The sequence below is a fragment of the Ixodes scapularis genome, unplaced genomic scaffold (assembly GCF_016920785.2).
Source record: "Ixodes scapularis isolate PalLabHiFi unplaced genomic scaffold, ASM1692078v2 PGA_scaffold5__190_contigs__length_132052651, whole genome shotgun sequence".
Classification (NCBI taxonomy): Eukaryota; Metazoa; Arthropoda; class Arachnida; order Ixodida; family Ixodidae; genus Ixodes; species Ixodes scapularis.
The window spans coordinates 123,908,221-123,925,432 of NW_024609880.1; the positions used below are offsets into that span (position 1 = coordinate 123,908,221).

Consider the following 17,212-nt stretch of genomic DNA (forward strand, 5'->3'; position numbering starts at 1 on the left):
TCACGACAGACTAGTTTTGAAAAGTGTGAACTCGCCGTTCATTTTTTAATCAGCCGTGTTGTATCGATCCCCATGTATTCTCCCATAGGGCGGGCCGCCTCTTGGAACCCTGAGTACCACGTGACTCGCGCCGAGCCGCTCTGTCGGCCATCTTGTCGGCAAAACACGAGGTTCAAAGGATTGCGCTACTCTGCTCCGTAGGAGCTATATAGTGCTCTATCGCACGCAAGCGCAAATGCGGCCACCGGACGGCCATCTTGGAACACGGAAAATTGATCTTCTGGAGCGTTGCGGAGGCTGGGCGACAGCGTACTGAAGACACGTTTTCTTCTCATTCGACGTCAATCGCAGAAAAAGCTTGTTAAAACCCAATGTAAACGGTGAGAATTGCCTTTGAGAATACGTGGAAAGTTTTACAAAGGTGCATCACCACAGGAAAAAGGCGCAACACGTCAAATGCAAGTCTCGCCGGTGTCGTGGAGTTATCAAGACTTCCTTGAAACGCGCGTCCCTGCCTTCGCACACTTGGATATATCGATCACGAATCGACGCCGTGTGGATATGTTTCGCAAGTGCAAAGTGCGTGCCTCTGGAGCAGTGTTTTACTTTACTCTTACGACCGTATTTGTAGCTTGCGGCACTCGCGGTCCAGAAACGACCTTGATCCAGCGGTGACGGAAGAGGGGCGACGGCGACAGATTGCACACGACCATATGCGCCGCGTTAAAAAAAAAAAAATTCTATCTTTCCGTTTTCTATTTTTTGCGTTGAAAAAAACCTACCTTCCTCCACAGCGTTGCCTCTATTTGTGCTGTCACGTGATTCATTCGAGTAGATTTGGAACATAGCCATGGTTTATCGTGCATAATAGCGAACTCTGATTTTTTTCTCTCCTTTATTGATACCAATTTGTTGGAACAGCTGGGCGATCCAGAAGACATCTACGCGCGACACACCGTCGAAACTTTGCCACGGCGTCGATTCATGATAAGTATCGAAGCGTGCGAAGGCACAGAGATGCAGCACGTCCGCGTGCCAAGGAGGCTTTGGCACGCGGACGAAACGTGCTTTCGACGAGTTGTGCCTTTTTTCTGCAGTGCTGCGCCTTCGTGGAAATTTTCACGTGTTCTCTAAGAAAATTCTCACCGTTTACACATGGCTTTAGAAAACGTCTTCGCCGAATGATGACGAGCGAGCAGAAAACGTGTCTTCAGCACGCTGCCCCCCAGCCTCCGCAACGCTCCAGAAGGTCAATTTGTTTTGTCCCAACATGGCCGTCCGGAGTGCTCTTTGTGGCTTTAAAGGTCCTGGGCCTTCAGTCCGGACAGCAGGAGGGCTGCAGCCAACGCAACACGTCCGGAAGTTGGGGTCGCGCCCTCTACACTGCCGCTCTGGCCACAGCTAGAGCACTATATAGCTCCTTCGGAGCAGAGTAGCGCAATCTAGAACGCCGCCTCTCGGCGACTAGCGGCGAACGCCCGGAGGTTCCAACTGCGGTCAGAAATGCATGGAGAACGTGAGAAAATCGTTGTTTCTTCAGTATTGTGGGAATATACGGAATGGCAATCGTTTGTGACATAATAATGGAACATTTTAGAATAATTTGCGCTAAGTTTTGTGACCCGCAAGAACCTGACTTTTTTTAAAAAATTGCTTGAGCGGCATCATGCAGCAGACGACACGGCGACGTCACACCATTCACGTGACCCGCTCCGGCCAACCCGAAAAGCCCAACTCCGCTGCGAGCAAAAATCGTCTGCTTCAAACGCCATTGCCTTGAAAATTGCCTTCTCAAAATTTGCACACGCATCCGATATTATTAAAACTTTGACAAAGTGTTTAGTGCTTTACTAACTTCACGACAGACTAGTTTTGAAAAGTGTGAACTCGCCGTTCATTTTTTAATCAGCCGTGTTGTATCGATCTCCATGTATTCTCCCATAGGGCGGGCCGCCTCTTGGAACCCTGAGTACCACGTGACTCGCGCCGAGCCGCTCTGTCCGCCATCTTGTCGGCAAAACACGAGGTTCAAAGGATTGCGCTACTCTGCTCCGTAGGAGCTATATAGTGCTCTAGCCACAGCCTCGCGCCTTTTGAGCAGCATTCATCCGTACCCCCCAAGCGGTACAAGGAGAGCCGACAGGTCCGTGAGCCTATCCAACTTCGGAATATGCTTCCAACTGGACGTAAAGTAACTCTGTCTATAAACCTCTTTTGCGGCAGTAGGTAATTGCAATACATTAAAGGGGCCCTGCAATGACTTTTTGACTGGTTTTAATTTGCACCGAACCTGAGCGCACTGAACGTAGTAACTTAATCAAACTTTTCTTTTCTCAAATTTCGCATTATTTTAAAAGCTATAGGCAAATTAGAATTACAAAAACAAGCAAAAAATACCCTCCTTCATGACGTAGTAGGTCCTGGCTTGAGTGGCCATGAACTAGAGGAGGGGTAGTGAGCTCATCGAGCGTTCACGGTTGCCGCACTCCGGGTAAACGGCTCGAGAGGGCGCCACTAAAGCATATGTTGGATAGGCTCTATGAAGCGGGCGGCCGGGGCGGCTCGCATTGCATTTGCTGCGCGATTAAAGACTATTTCGGCATAACACTTCATTGGCCACAAGCGACAACAAACACGGGGTAAAGATCAGTTCAGAACGGGAGCCACTTCGCGCTGCTATGCCGCCAAATGGCCAAATGGCCAGCAGGGCCCGCGCCGAAGGCCTTCGGAACGCTCGGAACCGGTCGGATCGTTGAGCCGGTATACGACCGCAGCGCCGCCGCGTACATCCGGGGCTTTTCTACGCTGGCCGTTCGTCGTAGCCTCATCCCACTAGTTATTTCTAGTATGCGCCGTTTTTTCCGCCGCTTGGTGGCGGGTATGTCGACGGGTCTTTTCTTGTTTCCGTACTTTATAAACTCCATTTGTTTCTTTTCTGATCTAAAATACTGAACAAAAACTTCTTTTATAAATAATTGAAACGGGTCGCGCCAGTTATATTTTGTATTTCGACTACGAAAAAGCTTTTAGCGGCTCTGACCAGTAGTAAGCCTAGGACCAAACACGTCACATTTTGCGCGCTTTCGGTACCGCGGGTCGCCCTCGTCGGTGGAGGTGGTTTCCGCGTCGTCCGGTTAAAATATGACGCACTGATATTTAGTTACTCTCTCCGTGCCCGCTGGCTTGCCCGGACCCCAAGATACGTGGAAACCGCAAAAAAGGTAGACGCTTAAATATGATTGCAGGGCCCCTTTAAAGGAGCTGTGCAACAATTTCAGGGCTTTGCTTAAATAATTGTGGAAGTTGATGCCTGACACTTCTGCAGTGAACTACAGAAAACAGGTTTTGCCTGGATACCCTAGTTTTTATTTAAAAAAATGAAAAAGATCCAGGTTTTTGCCGCCTCTCAACTCGTGCATAGTCTTCCGGGTCACGTGCACAGTGACGTCACTAGAGTAGGCGCGGAGTTCCGGAAAAGTTCTCTCTTTAGAGCCGTCAGCGAGCAGCGAGAACTCATCCGCTCGCGACCGCGTGACCACCCGTCCTTGCCCGTCCGGCGCTGTCCCCCTCCCCCTCCGGCTTCTGGCGGCTGTTCGCGGTTTTGTGGACCTAGGATAGATGGCGCCACTAAAACTCCGTATAATAAAAGTTTTGTCGATGATACCAGGGTGTTGACGCATTTATATATATGTTGGAACGACAAGATTTATAAAAAAAGTTACCTTTTATCGAGCAGGTATTCGCACAACTTGCTACCTTTCTTACAACGACCCAAGTGACGTCACGCCGCTTGTTTCTCATGGCCGCCGCTCGTGGCTGCAGGTCGAGAAATATTCCAAGTTTTGCCTCGCTATTACGCGGCGGAATCGCAACATTGCGATGAAAGGAGGTGTGTTTTCTGCCATTTGTGACACAGTGAACAATATCAAAAGCAGAAAATGCCAATTCTTTCAACGTTAAAATCGTTGCACAGCTCCTTTAAGAAAAGGCGGCTTATGTGCCATCTGGTTTGTATGTAGCTTTTCTATGTTAAATTACTATTTAGTTCGTTGCTTCATAAAAAAGCGTTTTAAAAGTACAGTTGTTTTATTTTATGTATTTATCGGTATACAAACTGAGCACAAAATTTATTATTAATTAGTTAACCAAAGACATAGATAAACACTAAACTGCTTTTTGTAGTGGGTAGTAACTCGCGTCACCTACCGAAAAAAAAAATGAAAGTACAGTGTTACCAGAGTAAATGCAAAATGCGCCAAGTTTGATAAATTTGTTGTTGTGAGCTAGTTGACAAAGGTGGCCCAAGTTACCGCCCAAACCTCAATATAATGGTTTCTGTTCTTATCCAGTTAGGGTACTTACGGCTGAGCGACTGAGCTGACTGAGCGGACTGAGCTTGAGTATGGCTTGAGTGCGCCATATGAGAGCTGCTGAATGCGCTGGGGCCGCAGTCGATTTGTGCATTTATTCTGGTTTTGCTTGCAATCTCGAGCCACCGATTCGTCACGAAAGTTCCGGGATATCACTGAGCGTATTCAAAGTGCAGCGTACACCGCAGCTCGCACATGACGCAAGAAAAACCGAAGGATGACTGCTCTCCGAGGAGTCGGAGTTCTAGCGATGCTTCCAAGTCGAAGGAAAAAAAGGACAAGTCGTTTCTGACAAAAGTGAGCACACCGAAACAGAGTCTGTTTACGTCCCGAATTTGTGGAATCTGTGCTGTGGCGCTGCGCATTTGCGCAGTGATTTCATTGACCTGCTATATCGACGTGTTTACGTTGCTTTTCACGATCACAGGTAGTGATTCGACGACTACCGCCGACTATGTCGGAAGATCAGTTCCTGGATCAGATCTCACCGGTGCCCGAAAACGACTACATGTACTTCGTCAAAGGAAACAAGAGGTCAGGCTTCCCTTCACTTTGCTACGTCAGTAGAATGGACCACACGCAGTCATAGCACACATCGAGATTGCTCTGTCCACAGTACGATAAACAGCACTCCAATGTACCTAAAGACTGCGTGAGGATACAATAGTTCCGTGCCATTTGCCCTAGACCACCAAAACTAGCTTAGGTCGTTCTTATAAAAATGCAGTAGCGAATTCCGATCGAAATGATTCTAGCAATTCCAGAACTATGATTGAGTTCGTGCCAATTTAACGAGATCGAAACCACTTGCTTCTATCGTATTTTCTGGATAGTATTTCAAGCACCATGCGTTGTAATTAAGATTGGGGTTTCACCTTGTCAATACCTAAGTGAAGTGTATTACATGCTGTAGTGTCATGATTCACGTGGCACCTTGTCAATACCTAAGTGAAGTGTATTACATGCTGTAGTGTCATGATTCACGTGGCAGTCTGTCAAAGTACACTTTGGAATGCACAGTCAGAAGTGTAGTCTAGGACTGGTATGACGTAATGGCTTCATCCCAACCCCATGTGAGGACTATTTGCCGGCTAAGATTGACAGGGTGCCTACCAACCTGGAAAACAGGGAATTGTCAGGGGATTTGGTGAGTCTAGGCAAGTAAGGGAATTTCCTTCCAAATCAGCATCGGTCAGGGAAATCCAGCTTTTCTTTCTCCCAGCAACTACAAACGACGCATATGGTGTGTGACACACGTTGCATGAGACTCAGCTGGCGTGCTGAAGCAGGTTTCTGCTTGGAAACTAGAGTCTTGGCGCAACCCGAATCACATCTTTTTAAACTGTGCTCAGCAAGAAGAGCTTTTTTCCTTGGGCTCACATTAATATGTTTGCCCACTGGTTTGTTTACAATGCGACTTTTATTCAGCAAAATATATCGAAGAATACACTGAGAAAGGAGAGCAGTGAAGGCCTCACAGGTAACGTCTCGCACCGTTGACGCCTCGCTGGCGAACGTTGGTGTGCGTCATCAACGAGGCGGGCACCTGGAGGCATGGTTGGAGAGATTCATCTTTCAAAGATCATTTCTCAGCAACAACACAACTACTTTTCTAATTTTTTTATGTGTTGGAAGAGATGATGTGGATTGATTTTTTGGCTATCTCTAAAGTTGCAGGCACCGATGTCCACAGTGCTTTTTCTGGCTCTCAATAGGGCCGTTTCTGCATAAACTGGAGATTTTGTCGTTTAATTAAAATGCAACAAAATGAGGCTTTCAAAATTTAACACATGCAATTCAATTATTAGTTTTATGAAAACAGACCAAAAAATTATTGTAGCTGACACCTAACTCCAAGTTGACTAGAAAGAATGAAGAAATCTCATAAAGTCTTTTCTTTTTGGAGCTCCTATTTGGACTCAAAATGGTGTCTCAATATTTGTATTTTACTGTAAGATAGGGCATGTTATTAAATAATCAGGTGCCCACCTAAATTTTTGTGGTATTCAACCGTTTTTTCACAATGTTTTTCTTAAAGGCCGACGTACACTTTGCACTTTCCACTTTTGCCCGCCACCACCTTTCCTTTATCCTCTCCACGTTTTACCTTGCCCCAACTTGGCTCCCCTCGCAGCTTAGCAGAGGGGAGCACTACGAGGATTATCTTCCTTGCAGAAACCCAAGGTTGCACGTCGGCCTTTAACTACACGGGTTTTATGCAAATTCTAGGAATTTTAAGCATATCAGCAAAAATAAAATTAATTTTTTTCACAAAAAAAAAAAAATCTTTTCTTGGAGTTTAGAGGCTTCTTTATCCAAATTGATTTTTTCGTACAAGTCCCAAGCATGAAAAAATTGCTGTGTCTTCTTTAGCGTGGAATGACCCCTGCATTTTAGGAAATATTTATAGAATAGTCAGGGAAGAGCTGAAAAAGTAAGGGAATTTGCAAACAAATTTTGGTAGACACCATGGACTGAGTTCAGCAATAGAAACACCAGGGACTGAGTTCAGCAATGGAAACAGACAGGGGAGGGGTCTTTAATTTGCAAACCATCAAGCATCTAGCCATGACCCTGCTCGGCTGGACACAAGCTCATATCGTGGGCTTAGAGCTTGTGTGCTGAATGTTGTGTCTTCTTATTCATCCGCCATGAAGCCTTGGTCCGAACGCATTCTCGAGGGCATACATCAACTTCATCAACCAGGAAGAGATCTTCATTTTCAAGGAGAAATTTGACGAGTATGTGTTCCTGGACGAGAAAGGTGAGCGTGGGCATTACATTACCCGATTTGCTTCTCGGTGGCATGAAACTTTGCAATAGAAAGCTATAGCTGACCAAAAGAATAGCTTACGACGAGAGGCTTTTCTTTCGTGAATAAACTGGAGTATCTATACTGGCAAATATAGTTAGTTTAATTCACAACTTGCTCTTCATTTGCCCAAAGAAATTTAGGCTTTTTATAGATTATTTAGAGTTCTTTGCGGTCGGATCAGTCATTTGTCATTGTCTTTTGTTTGCGTTTGTCTTTATCATCACTTTATTTATTTTTTCTTGAGGACCTGCAAGGGGTATTACACGAGATAGTGGGCATAATGCTCTTTTCCTTTTATGAACAATAATTAAGTGGCACGTACAATAACTGTACTTTACAGTCCATAGCTAGTTGTTACTGTAATGCACTTTAGTGTCTTCTAGCACTGTAATTTGCTACTTGAGCCATTATCAAGCATACCTTCATCTTTTTTTAACCTTCGATATCTTCATCCTTTTATCTACCATGTTTTATGAGGTTGTATTGTTTTGAAGTGAATCGGCTCACTCTAGCCGGTGATGGTTTCAGTTGTTTCACCTTCGGCATGAGCTTCCTGTTTGTCATCTCGGGAGCTTCAAGCCTGCATGCGGAGCCAAAGCATGAAGGAAGGCAACAAGCGTGTGCCAGAGCCATTTGAAAGAGATGCCTTGCAGTTCTTGTCCAGTCAGCAACTATAACCAGTTTCACAGCTTGCTCGCTTTGTGTCGTCTGTTAGGCTGATTTCATAACTCGTGCCTGTTTCTTTCATGTCGTGTCTTAGTCGTTCGTCATTCTGTAACTTTGTGCATTAATTGTCATCCTCTAACTCATTTTTCGTTAATCGTTTCTCATTCCGCAACTTTGTGCAGGTAACGAGTACCCGGCCATTGTGGAGTACGCTCCGTTCCAGAAGATACCCAAGCGCCGCACTCGGAAGAAAGACCCCAAATGCGGGACCATCGAGCAGGACCCAGAGTACCTCAAGTTCCTGGAGAGTTTGGAACAGCCGGAAGAGGTGTCCTTACCCTCCATCGACACCTACATTGAGGAGATAGAGTCCAGGGAGAAAGAAATCAAAGGTACAGACTGTTCTGCATGGTGCAATGTTTTCCCAATGCACATATTCAGTGCCGTGTACCTCAATTTGCATGTGTGCCTTGATGCCTGTGTGCACTGAATAGGTTGACATTTTATACCTCGTAAATCCAATTTCCCATAGGGAGGTGTCACTTGACCGTTCACTAAAAAGTAGCGACTTCCTGTTTCCCTTCGACATTTCCTCAATGCTGCGCAGCCATCACTCAGATCATGAGAGCCACAGTTTAAGGTCAAAAATAACATTGCATTTATCTTTTCATATTTAGCACATTAACAGAAGAAACTACCTGCTTTGAAAGCGCTTGAATACGTCGAGTGAAATACAGTGTTGCAGTATACAGTGCTTTTGCATTCAAAACACAGAGAACAAGCAAATCAAAGTGACCGGAATCTGTCACATTTCATAGTTTTCAGCCAGTGAGAGCATGCTCCATTTTTTTTTTCTTACTAAAAGCTGTCCGTGTTGCTAAGCCTCACTATTGGGTGTGCATTGCGGACAAAACAAAAGCTGTTCGAAAGACCCGGGCGTATGAGCTAAACGGCGCACAGTGCAGTACGGAACTTTGTGAGGATCTGCCGACCTACTCTGAATTCCCTTAAGCGTGTCCCGCTCTTTGCATTGCAGCCAACAACGGCTGCCTGAAGGTGGTCACCCCGCTCATCGAGTACCTCCAGCAGAGGAAACTGGAGAAGCTGGTATGATGTGCAGCGGATGCTGGATATCTGAGCTTGTTTAGAAGCAGCGGATGCGTGGAGTCCACATTTTCTAAGTAATAAAGCCATGGTCCCGGATTTTCCACGTTGGAGGCCAGCAAGGGGCACAGTTTGAACACAAGTGTTGCTTCGGCAGCTGGGACCCGCGTCCTCAATGACTGAAGTCCCAATCGGTGCCCGACGTTGGCCTCAAGTAAGCGATGTGGAAAGGCCAGCACTATGGCCTGGCTATCGAGGAAGTGCTTGGTGAAGAGTGATACGCGGCGCAAAGTAGTTCTTACAAGATTTGGCTGTCAGGAAAAAGCAACGCTTTTGGCATTTGGAATGTGTATATCTTGATAAGATAACATATACCTAATCTAAAATTCACCTACATATATCTTAATTATCAACATAAAGGGAACAACAGTCAGTAATGCTTTGCGAGGAGCCTGCCTTTTTTTACTACGGTTCTTCAGGTGGAAACTGGTATATAGTTGACTAAAACAAAGTGGGGGGGTCTTTTGCAAACGTTTGTCACGTGTCCAGCTCGCTTGGCAGATCGGAGCCGGCGAGGTTAATCGGTTGCGAGCGTGCGCTCGTTTTCGACTAAACTGCCGCCCCTGCTCGCCCGTCTGACGGCTGCCCAGAAACTGCGGGAGGAGCGCCGGGAGGAGCGCAAGCGGCGCGAGGTGGAGAAGAAGCGGCTGCGTGACGAGGAGAAACGGCGCCGCAAGGTGGACCGGGAACGCTCCAAGGACTCGAGCGTCAAGGACTTTGACGAGGAGCCTTCCCAGAACGAGGCGGAGGCCAAAGTGGTCAAGGCAAGTGGACGGAGAAGCTCTCAGTTCGTGCGACAAGCCTTTTGCAGTGTCTAGGGACAAGTCCAGCGTGTGTACCTTCCCACGAAGCGTGCATGTGGCCCATCGTCGCAGTCTATTGAAATAACTTTGCGAATGATGAAGCGCTGCGACACTGAGCGTAGTGTTCCGCATGTCTGGAGTTCAGTGCTAGTCGCAATGAGTGACCATGTTCATGGCTGGCTGGAAGGGGACGTGTGCTCCTTGTTTATGTATTCATAAGGCAATGAGTGCAGCCTGCCGTCTGGTGAAGAGTCCTGTACTTATTGGGTAGTCGAAACATATACCCATATGTCACCGTGAAACAAGTTATTCCCACCTTTTTCTAGTGTGTATAGTGCTCGTTTCCAAGGCTTGTTGACTTGTAGCCGTTACGTTCTTAGCCATTGCAAACAGTTTGTCAACTGTTTCTGAGATGTTTAGGGGTTCCTTCCAACCAGTACGTATAAGGGTTTCCTGACCTACCGATAAAAAGTGCAAAGACCTGAAAAATAGACTGCAAAATGTGGTTTACTGCTGGATGTGCAGTAATGCATATTTATTGCTACGTCCAGTCCCGTTTTTATGGGTTTGGCTAGGTGTCTGCGAGGGACAGAGTAATTTCCGTTAACTGCACGTTTTTGTACTACTTTGTACAGCTTTGTGAGTCGGAAGCTCTGCTAAAGGGTCACCCCCAAGTGGGTTCTGAAATCTACGTAATCTACGGGCCCTTAGCATTCTAAAAACCCAAAATTAAACTCGTCGGTGGCCGATTTCTCTATTTAAAATTCGAATAGAAGCTTGTGACGTGCCCCTCTTTCTGCGCCTTGTAGCTGGAACCAGGTTCCCTAAGCTACACGGTAGCACCAAGGGGAACGGGACAACGCCGTCCACTTTGATTGGTCACCGCTGCGCCGCTGACCAACCGCAGCAGACGGCTTTGTCCCCGTCCCGCTTGATCCCGCCGTGCAACATAGGGCCCCAGGGGGTGCCGTCAGAAGGTGCTTTCGAACAATGATTGCTGTATGACGTCTCTTACACCCAAAGGGTTTGATGTTTTTTGGAAAAATATAATGTACAACGCACCTAAAAGGAGCAATAATACTAGTAGTAACAATTGGAATCTCCACGCAACAAACTATTTTCATTGGTCAAAATTTTGTGGAGGCAGTTGCGACCCGAGCATGGCCCCCTAAGAAAAATGGTGCCCATGTATTTCAATTGCTGTGAGTTTACTGGGATGTCTTGCCATGTAGAACTGGTCGTTTTTACTGACTAAAGCCCGACAAGCAATATGCCATCAAAAACGAGCTTCAACAAAAAGCACTCAAGTGCTCCTTTAATAACCGCCCGAGTGTTCTAAGGACATTGCGATGTGCGTTTCCACTAGTGCTAGGATTGTGGAGCCTATATCCATGGAGTGAAAATTTTTCTAACTTGTTTCACTTTTGGTCAAAACCTTTGGGAAAAAACAATCTACAAAAACTTGTGTTTAGGTGTGAATGGAAAAGTCGCTTGAGTGCCATTTTACACCTTCTCATGTTGTTGCCCTTGACCTCTTATGTTTCTGAGCAGGTGCTGAGGAACCCTGTCCGAGAGCAGGATCCGCCGTCTTCCAAGGACAGCGGTGTGGTGCCCAAGGTTGCATCCACACCGGGACCCTCTAAGCTTGCAGCACGCAGCACGACGGCAAGCAGCACTGCTCGCAAGGAGTGGGACCGCCCGAAGAGCTCCAGGCCTCTCAAGGACTACTCCAAGGATCACAAGGACTACACCAAAGATCATAAGGACTATTCCAAAGAACACAGGGACTATTCGAAGGAGTACAAGGAGTATCCGAAGGAGCACAAGGACTATTCCAAGGAACATAAAGACCACTCCAAGGATCATAAGGAGTACTCCAAGGAACACAAGGAGTACAAAGAGTATTCCAAGGAGCATAAGGATTACTCCAAGGAGCACAAGGAATACTCTGGTCCCAAGTACAAGTCCGAACAGGTCCACAGGTAGGAACCACAGGGATTAAAATGGCCATTCTTGCAAGTTCTTCTGAGACGGGCAGTAGGACCTTTGATGTAAATGAGATGGTATTTTGATGGCTGTTAGGTAGCAAGCCTCATTCCATCTTGCCCAATAGTGTTTGGATGTCCTTCTAATATCCAATAATTGCTTGCTTTTTAGGTCTCTGATGGCATCTTTCTGTGGTTGGCGGTGGTCAGTTGGCACAGCTGTGCTTGGGTTAGATATGTAGTAAGGGGTACGAGGTATGTTGAATTTAATAGGCTAAAAAGTTTGTTTGGGCCAACCAAATTTACCATACAACGATTCTGCCAAAGAGTGGTACCCGATTTTCGCCATTCTGAATGTGTCCTCGATTCTAACATGCATATTTTGTGTTTGTATATTGTCTATTCCAAAAATCACCTTTGCCACACTTTCATGATAGTTGCAGTGCAGTACTTACTTCTTAAAGAAAAATTAAATTAGAAAGTGGAGACGTTAAATGCCATATCAAGTCAGACTACCTAAATGATGTCTGAACATCCACATAACAAATCATAGTTTTTGTTTTTACTTGATGCCACTGGAAGGAGAGTTACCACACATGCACCGATATGCTGTGAAAACGCAACACTGCAGCCGTGGTTGTGGCTTTGCCACTGTGTGCCTGCATTGTGGGGGAAGCCTACTTAACAAAGCTAAAGTAGACTTGTAAGAAATAATAGACCCTTATCTGAATTTCCCAGCTCCAAGGAGCACTTTAGAAGTGTAATTACAGATGGTCCATGTACTTGCCTTGATTCTAAAAAAGAAAATTTCCAAGTAAGTCACTAAAATAAGGTGATGCTGAAAGTCTGTGCAAGGTGTCATTTACTACCGGAATGAGTTGAGCTAGTTGGTTATGATACATTATGGGTGGAACCAGCTGAACATTTAAGGAAGGAGTGGTTGTCTTTTCTCCTTCCTTAAATGTTCAGCTGGTTCCACCCATAAAGTGTCATTTGTTTTACAGTGGAGCTGTTAAGGGCTAGTTTCCCGAGGATCGTGTCCCCCGCAAAGAACTGTCGACACAGAACTCTGGACAGCTACCGCCATCTGTGAGCAATGGCGGCAACCAGACAACCGGCTTGTCGGCCTCGCTCATAGATGGCGGCAACCTTCCAGCCTTTCCACTCTGGTTTTCACCAGAGTGGAAAGGCTTAATTTCTCTAGGCGTTGTCCTAGATGTCGTCCTGGAAGTCGTCCTTGAGGTCGTCCTAGATGTCGTCCTTGAGGTTGCCCAAGAGGTTGTCCTTGAGGTCGTCCTAGAAGTCATCCTTGAGGTCGCCCTAGAAGTTGTCCTTGAGGTCGTTGTAGACGTTGTCCTCGAGGTCGTCCTAAAAGTCGTCCTGGAGGTTGTCCTCGAGGTCGTCCTAGACTTCGTCCCTGAGGTCGTCCTAGGCATCATCCTAGACATCGTCCCTGAGGTCGTCCTAGACGTCGTCCCTGAGGTCATCCTGGAGGTTGTCCTAGAAGTCGTCCTTGAGGTCGTCCTAGACGTCTTCCTCTAGGCGTCGTGCTTGAGGTCGTCCCATCATAGTACAGCTTCGCTGGTCTTCCTTCTTCACCGGAGTCGAAAGGCTGAAAGTTTTCTTTATTTTCGCCTTATGAAATGACTGCTGCAGATGCCAGAATGTACAGTGCATGTAACTACAAACCTAGCATGCACCTTGATACTGGACATTTCTTTCAGGTGGTCTATTACATCCGTATTCAAAGTCAAAGCATCCAAAATTTTTCAATACTACTCTACTCAATACTACTGTTGTTGATTACAAGCTTTATGGTGCAAAGCTGCTATGGCCATACTGCGCCAAGCTTGATTTTCAATACTACTGTTTGTTGGTTAAATCAACTACTGTACTCCAATGTTCAAATGGGTATCCTAAACTTTCATATATCTGGACATGTCTGAGTTGTTGCCCCCCTGTCTATATAAGAGCAAACATTCAATCTTGATTTAATCTGTACATCTGTACTTTGTAATTTCTCGGTTTGGCATTATTTCTCGGTTTGGTGACTGGAATTTAGATTTTACAGGCCAATCTTAGTTTGTTCATGCTCATGTAGCCCTTGTTAGCACCTAATTATTATGGTTGCCTTACATTTTCTTCTTCTCCTTTGCAAGGAAAAATTCAACAGGGTCTTCTAGCACAACACAGAGTCAGGAGTCCTCCTCCACAGTCAAAGTCGCGGACGACGAGCGGCCCTCCGCGGAAAGTTCCTGGAGTTCACCTGCCGAGAGCAGAGCCACAGAGAAGGACAGGGACAGGGCGTCCACGTCCGAGGAAACATCACTTTCCAAGCAGAAGGATCCACGCGCAGAGCGGAGGATCCGGAATAAGGTATGTGCCTACCCACCTTATCCTACCTTAACTTGCCTTACCCTATCCTACCCTAAGTCAACCTAATTAATAGAGACCACATCCATTTTTTTTTACTCTTTTTACGGGACATACATATTCCTTTTTATACCATTCATTGTCCATTCACGAAGTCAAATGCTAGCCGAGTTAGGGCCTTAGCTGCATTTGGAACTGGTCACCAGGTGATGGTGCTCGAGTTTACGCTACTTTGCCCTCTTCTGGGGCATATGCAGCGACTATATTATGTTTTACTTTATGCGCTTGCAAAGCCGAAGGTACAAGCATGGTGCCCCGAATAATGCTTGCACTGCACGACCACACGTGCTTGGCAAAGATGCCAAAGCCTGAAGCTCATTCTTGTAGCTTCTGCTACGCTCGCACTTGAAGTGAAATGGAGTATAGTGGTTGGCGAGCAGGTAATGTGGCCCACAGTATGGCCCTAGTGACCCCGGGCAACTTACCCATCTAGGCCTAACTCACAGTTAGGCCTAAGGATTTACCTTGACAAATACAGGGAGTTTTCTAGTACTTTTAGGACGTGAAAGATATTGTAGTTTAAATAAACCAATAAACTGAGTGCAATGAAACTTTTTTACACAAATTTTATAAGTGTGGGTTTCAGAAAAAAAAATAATTTAAGGCTAAAAGAACCTGTTTCTTCCCAGGCACAGGGAAGAAAACGGCCAAAACCGTCTGTCATAGATGGCAGAACACAAAGCGAAAACGTGAAAGCTTGTTTGAGATGAATTACTACCCGAAAGCAGATTCGGCAGATCCTAGCATGCGTGGTACCATTTAGAGGAGCAGCGTCTCCCGGACAGTTTTTGCCGTTTTCCTCCCTGTACACAAAAAAAAAAAAAATGTTTTTAAGGCTTAATATTTTTTTTTTTCACCAAAACCTTTATTTATAATATTTTAGTAGGATAAATGCTCCACTTAAAGACACCTTCATGAAAATTTTAATTGCAATCAGTTCGTTGGTTTATTTACACAAAGTTTTTACACCCAAACGGTGTTCGAAAAACGGCCCGTGCGGGTACTCTAGCGGTGCCTGCTTATCTCTCTGGACAGGACCGGCCCTCGATCGAGATCTACCGACCCGGAATGCGCAGGGGGACGACGCAGAAGCCGGGCTCTTCGTCGCAAGACGACACTCCGTCGTCCGGCAAGTCGTCTCGGAACACAGGCTCAAAATCGTCCTCCGCCAAAACGTTGTCTGCGCAAGAGGAAGAGGAGTGACCTGTTGTGCCCCCTTTACCTTCCTTTTTTTAATTCTCGGGCCGACTCGGGGAGGCAAAGCCTGCTTCCATCGTTTTGTAAATAAAGAGAACACTGACCCGACCTCCTTTCTGTATTGTGGCTTGTGGAGTGTTTTAGGGCTTCGTAAAGACCGGTTTTGCTGCTTCATTTTATGCTTTGTGCAGATAATGGCTTGCTTTGTTTGAGCTGTACATTTGAAGTAGGGGTGAGAAATGAAGGCTTTCCATTAGAGAAAGTGTATTTGTTTTCAGACTGTGTGAGACCAGAAATCACGTTCACACGCAATAAGCCTTTCCACGATTGGTCTTTTAATGTAGGTAATGATTCCGGCTGGGGTAGGCAGAATGGCATCATAGCAAACAAAAGAGGAAACAACCTTCATTGTTATGAACCAATTATATTTATATAGCGAGGACAGAATTGTGATTGCCCTTTGATAATTATTACACACCATGTATCGAGTTGAGAACAATAATGCAAGCAGTATTAAATTACTTCAGTCACTACATTAATGACCTCGGGCTGTGGTTCGAACAAGCCAGGTTGTTTTCAGACTTTCTAGGTTGTTTTTTTTCTGAATACATAGTTCTGAAAACACTGCACTGTGGCAAGTGCAAAAGATGCCTAGAAAAACTGGTAAAAAGAGAACTTCCAAAATGTATATTTTTTTAAATATGGGTTTATAACAGACAGGTTAGAAAGTCCTTTTGATTCTGTGCAGAACGGAGGGGAACAACATATCTTTAGTGAAATAAAATGTTCAAGGTGGGCATTGACAGAGATGGACTTCTTTTTCTTTCCTCGGACATGGCCTGTAACTTCATTTTCCTTGTTCACTCGAGTCATCGGCACAACCATCGACCCGTGGTCAGAATCTCGCACATGGAACGCTCGCACTTCTACATCTTTATGTGGCTCCTACTGCGACCTGCCTTCGCTTGGGAGAATACACGTAAGTCGCCAAGCAGCTATGAACGTTCCGAGCATCATTTATATTGGTATTTTCTTTGGTCTTGTACTAGTAAATCCAAGTCTGAAGAGCATTGACCTGTGTGACAACAGATCATAGCTAGCATAAAAAAAAAAAAAGATTGAAGCAAACTTTGGTGGTTTACATATCTGGTTTGCCCCAGCAAGGGACTGGGGGTTAAATTTAAACCACCTGGGACTCTTTTGATGGGTAAGTGAAGTCTGAGCTATGTGCTGCCTTCTCCGCAACGAACTTGAGGCAAATTGCGGGCATCTCGGCAGGAATTCAAACCCGTCGACTCGGCATTCGTATGCATGTGTGATTGTTTGGGTGTTTCGGCTTTCCTTTGACAGATCTCTTCCAAGACTTGTGTCTGCCAAATGCTTCCCGCATCCTGCACCTCGGCGAGCGAGAGTCTTCGGCAGTGGTGGGACTTGCGTACCCGCTCTCCCAGGCCCACGACTGCACCTTGACGGTGACCAGCCACAACAAAGCCATCATTGTTGTCGTTCGGTTGCTCAACCTCAAGCGTACCGACGCAGGCTGTGAAGATTACGTCAAGGTAATCATGGTGTCGCCGGTTGGTTTCCAACAGGGCCCTATTTCTGTCGATTTTTAGCTTTGTGCGAGGCACATGTGTCTGTTGTATGCACCAAGGATCCAATTGCACTCCTCCACAGCCTGCTAGCTAGAGTACTCTAGGCATGATGTAAAAGGGAAGCCAAAGCAGGGTAAACGTGGAAGAGGGGTTGGCGATCAGTTCATCGATGTTTCGAGCAACA

General features: G+C 45.9%; 1 protein-coding gene across 2 annotated transcripts; it reads left to right on the forward strand.

Annotated features, from left to right (window-relative positions):
* The first annotated feature begins 4,348 nt into the window (after nt 1-4,348).
* LOC8037141 (regulator of nonsense transcripts 3A) lies at nt 4,349-15,541 on the forward strand. Of its 2 annotated transcripts, none has more exons than XM_029981917.4 (9): nt 4,349-4,667; nt 4,798-4,904; nt 7,028-7,134; nt 8,034-8,243; nt 8,888-8,957; nt 9,596-9,779; nt 11,370-11,800; nt 13,963-14,179; nt 15,272-15,541. In XM_029981917.4, exons 1-9 carry the CDS (start codon nt 4,566-4,568, stop codon nt 15,437-15,439), a joined length of 1,596 nt encoding a protein of 531 aa, XP_029837777.2. In that variant the 5' UTR covers nt 4,349-4,565; the 3' UTR covers nt 15,440-15,541. The 2 variants fall into 2 exon arrangements, with proteins under 2 accessions (XP_029837777.2, XP_040359125.1); XM_040503191.2 differs by having other exon boundaries at nt 4,372-4,667; nt 8,888-8,958; nt 9,606-9,779.
* The last annotated feature ends 1,671 nt before the right edge of the window (nt 15,542-17,212 follow it).